Source organism: Hibiscus syriacus, unplaced genomic scaffold (assembly GCF_006381635.1).
Source record: "Hibiscus syriacus cultivar Baekdansim isolate YM2019G1 unplaced genomic scaffold, ASM638163v2 tig00010533_pilon, whole genome shotgun sequence".
NCBI classification, from domain to species: domain Eukaryota; kingdom Viridiplantae; phylum Streptophyta; class Magnoliopsida; order Malvales; family Malvaceae; genus Hibiscus; species Hibiscus syriacus.
Window position 1 is genome coordinate 198,546 of NW_024062223.1, and position 4,712 is coordinate 203,257.

At 33.9% G+C, this 4,712-nt stretch overlaps 1 protein-coding gene across 1 annotated transcript; it reads right to left on the reverse strand.

The window, feature by feature from the left end:
- Positions 1–3,513: 3,513 nt before the first annotated feature.
- LOC120204063 lies at positions 3,514–4,268 on the reverse strand. Its single transcript, XM_039204154.1, has one exon. It carries the CDS (start codon positions 4,222–4,224, stop codon positions 3,526–3,528), a length of 699 nt encoding a protein of 232 aa, XP_039060085.1. The 5' UTR covers positions 4,225–4,268; the 3' UTR covers positions 3,514–3,525.
- Between the last annotated feature and the right edge of the window lie 444 nt (positions 4,269–4,712).

The following is a 4,712-nucleotide window of genomic DNA, read 5'->3' on the forward strand; positions in this document are numbered from 1 at the left end:
TTGTTTGCAGTGAAGTTGTCAGAGGCAATAATGAGCAAGATTTGTGTGAGGATCTTTGGCACCTGTGCTTTGAGGTTTTGCAATGAAATGCTCGGGAGCTTGCGACCAAAAGAAAGGCCATTTCGTATGAAGCACTTAAGCAAAACGCACTCCCATGCAACCAATCTGGACGCTGAGCGGAGGACCTGTTAACCCTTACACCCGCGGTTGTCTTATCGCCACCGGTTGCAGAAGGATCGTTGCTTGAACACGACACTTCTCATCATCCAGAATCAATATATTTATCTATAATAAGCATATTCTTTTTCAATCCAAGAATCATTGGACTTACAAATTATTGTTAATGAAATATCTAGCATATTCTTTTATTTCTCACACCCAATTCCACCGGTCTATACGTTGAATCCATAGATACCATGAACCTTTACCACATTTTATATAATCATATCTTACTACGAGTGAAATAAGTTCCCTAATGTGACTTTTACTTTCTCTTGAGACACAGATTACTACATTAATTAGCTTCCTTTTAGGACAAACATAGATTTTTTCTATCATGTTTTTTTGTTTGAAGAAGAACCATGGTTCAAGGGTGAACTGAATGATCTCCCATCCCATGCACTAGAAGGGTGAACCGGTTTCGTTTTTGTCGGGGAGGCGAGTCGGAGCTTTTGTTGGTAGTTTTGGAGTTGCAGTTGACTCGTCTCCTTCCTCGAATCAAAAACACAGTCAACTTATATACGTGTTCTTATAGCCCGGGACTCAAATTACAGTTAAGGTCGCATTTTCGATCATCCTTTATCATGATTGCGGACATAACGGACTATTACGATGATTGCAAGTATTGCGATCACACAATAACAGTCGTGGAAGACACTGCTAGCTACTATATAAGGGCTCTGATAGCTATTAAAAGCCTGCTTACAGCAACTCCTAAGTTCTCAAAACTTTTCAATTTTCATTCAACTTTACTACAAATCTCTACTAATTTCTGGGAAAAATTGAAGGGATTTTCTTGAACCTTTTTGTAATTTTCTACTACTTTGATTAAGAAACTTCAATCTTTCTTATGCTTTGATTCTAAATGGGAAGACTGTATTTGTTGTAAAAGTCTAGTAGTTGATCTTTTGTCAAATTATGCTTTTGATCCCTATACTATAAACATATTAGGGATTTAATCTATAGGCTCAAAATCGACATAATTTGATCCTCTTATTTTTTATATTTCTGATTCAAATTATATTACATTCAGATTAATCATGCTAAACATGGATCATTTAAGTTAACAGTGAGGTGTTTTAAGAAAAAAACGTAAATATATATTTTGGTACTCGACTTATTTGTTCAAATTGGTACTCGAACATCACATTTTGATCCAAAATTTTCGTATGATAAATTATTTATTCGAACTCATTTGAATCATAAATCCAAGTTTAGGTACCAATTTGAACCTAAAAGCCAAGTTTAGGTATCTAATTAGACCCAAAAAAGTTTTAAGTATCAAACTGCACTATGAAGCCAAGTTCAGGTACCAAAATATTATTTACCCAAAAATACATATCAACATCTTAGAGGGACTACAACATAATTTGACCTTGACTATACATCAAATTCTTGCTTGTTTGAAATCTCACGTCATTATCCCTGACTAAATCAAACAATGTTTCAAAGTCACCATCATCACCAATGTATCAAAGCCAAACAAGTTACCCAGAAAGCTTACACTATCTGAAAATCCAAAGAAATTCAAACACGAGAGAAACTTTCAAACTCAAAACGTAGACAACGGGTGTTGTCCTTTCTATCCAATCATCTGGGAATCTTCATGTTTTGTTCTCAGCTTCTTCCTCTGGTTAAACCGTCCATTTGAAGCCACCATGTTTGGTTCCTTAAAAGCATGGTCCGAGTCAAGTAGTTTTTCGCAAAATATCTCTCTAAGTCTAACTACTTCAAAAAAGAAAAGATTATTGGCAATGGAAGGCAAGGCTTCGAAGTGTGAATCTTGTCTGAGATCGTCCACTGGGTCTGGGTTTTCTTCATCTTCTTCTTCGTCGTCGAAGCAAGCAAGTAGTTTCTGCAATACGATAAAGAGTGGGGTTTCAAAAACTGCAGAGAACGACAAGCTGAAGCAAGCAGAAGAGTCTCTGAGGACTGTAATGTACTTGAGTTGCTGGGGACCTAACTGAGCAATCAGCATTCCATGGAGGCTCTAAACAAGATTTTATCAAAGCCAAAATTGTAATTTTTTTCTTGTAGGAGCATATATGTGAGATATGCAGTTTCTAGGGATTTTTAAAACTCGACCTTGTCAATCTTTCCCCATACGGCAATCAATCGTTCATGCATGCATTTTTTTTTAATCTACTTCGCATCATTTTCTTTTATTTTTCTAAAATGATGGAATTTTTGAAATTTTATCCGTATAGGTTGGTGTTAAAAATATCAATTTTTTTTATAGAAGTTTGATGGTTTTATTAAAAATAAAAAATATTTTAAATTATAACGAAGATTTATAAGTATAACATGATATTTTTCTATAACCATTACACAAGACCAAAAAAGGAAAATGTTAAAAAAACATAATCAAAATGTTCAAACAAAATAAAGATACAAACAAATCTAATTGAATCGACAAACTCAACCATGAGAAAAAAGATAAACGAAAATAACAGCCAAATGACCAAAAGACAAAAATAAACGTGTCACAAAGACATAATTATTTTTATTAGAAAAACTAAAAAAACAAAGAAAAATGACAACTGACGGTTAGACAACCAGCATTAAAACTGGTGTCCTCGTTGGTTAAATAAAATTAGAAAAAGAAAGAAGAGAGATAGAGATAAAGCGGCTAGGGTTTTTGTAAGAATTTGAAATAGATTTATGGATTGCTCTTAAAGAACTTAAAACACGTGAAAATATATGGAATAAGAAGAAAAGTAGGATTTATTACATAATACTAAAATTATCGGTTTTTAATATATAATTTTATGTACCATTGTTATTTAATTGAATAATCTTTAAATTTAATGATAGATTTCACTCCAACCTTTTAAATTAATTAAAGAATTAATTGCGTTATAGATTTTCAACTATGACTTTTATTTTAAATTGATCCTTAATCTTTTAAATAATTCAATTTTATCCGCAAACTTCAACTCACATTTTAAATTGATCCTCAAACTTCTGAGCATTTTAGATTAATTCCCAAAGTACGATCATCATTCTAAATTGATCCCAAACTTTTGAAAATTCCAATAAATGTCTCCCTAAATCTTTCAAAAGTTTGAGGATAAAATTAGAACATTTAAAATTTTGGGTACTAATATCGGATGAGGAACATAGTTTGGGAATGATTTTGGAATGATCAAAAGTTTTTGGACGTTTAGAATGAGAGTCATAATTGAGAAAAGAAATTAGAATATTTATAAGTTTAGAGACTAATTTAATATGAGGGTCATAGTTTGAGAACATATAATACAATTAACTATTGATTAAAATAAATTCAATCTTGGCTAAAATTAATGCTTAAGAAATGTCGATCTCAATCAAATTATCTTCTTCTTCACGAAAATCCAAATCTATCTCAATCATCCCTTCATCTCTGTCTTCCTCTTCCCATCGGTAACACATCTTCTCCATCGAAATCCATTCCCCGATCGCCGGAAAATCCATCTCCAACGACGAAGAACTATCCGAGTCCGACTCCGGGTAGTACAACGACAACAAAGGATGCCTCTCGATAACACGGGTCGGATCGGGGTAATCCTCCCCTTCTTCTTCTCCTTCGAACCCTTCGAATATCACCTCTAACGGAGCTCCGACGTCCGATTCAACGAAAAACTCTTCGAAACTCCGAATTATAACCTCCGGGTCACTTTTAAGCCCGACCCACTTAAGCTCTTGCTGCGAGAACTCCGTTTTTTCAACTTCGTTGACGATCCGTTTACTTCCTGTGCCCGTTCGGGTCCTTTGGACGGCATTGAAGCGAAGGACGGAAAGCAAAAGAAGAGTTAAAATATAGAGGATTTTGAGGGAAAAGCTTTGAGGGAAGTAGAGGAGGATTAGAATGTAGAGAGTGATAATGCAGGAGAAAAACGGATCGTTCGAGGACATTAATGAAAGGTTTGGAATTGTTGGTGAAGAACACATCATGGGAGCAATTTCAATCGATTTCAAATGCTCCTCTTCATTCCCATTTCCATCACAATTCTCATCTTCTTCCATCAACAACAAATAAGCAGAGACTGCAAAGAGAGGAAGAAAACGAGTTTGATTTGCTGCGGGTTCTTCAAGTGAAGCGCGTCACTTGGGATTTATATACGAATCGTCTGGTATTTTTTAGGTCTAATTCTAGTTTAGTCCCTCTATTATGCTTATTTGAAATTTAATTTCATTCAACCTCGAATTATTTAGTCATCTACTTTTAACTTAAACTATATCTCGATTTCTAAATTGATCTTTATATTTTTTTCCCTTTCAAAAACTGGTACTTAAATTATCCTTCTCTCTCCAAATTACCCCAAAAGTGTATAGCATCTACAAGAATGTGTCACGAATCACATGATTATTGGTTTGCATTGTTTTGGGGTTAATTGGGATTAAACGAATAGTTTTAGTACCATTTTTAATAAAAAAAATATGGATCAATCTAATAATCGATATATAGTTAAAATTGTTAGTAGGATCAAATTATTAACATAATTGATTGTTAG

Excerpts from the sequence above, each read along its gene's own strand:
- LOC120204063 (XM_039204154.1), bottom strand. The coding sequence starts at position 4,224 with ATGGAAGAAGATGAGAATTGTGATGGAAATGGGAATGAAGAGGAGCAT.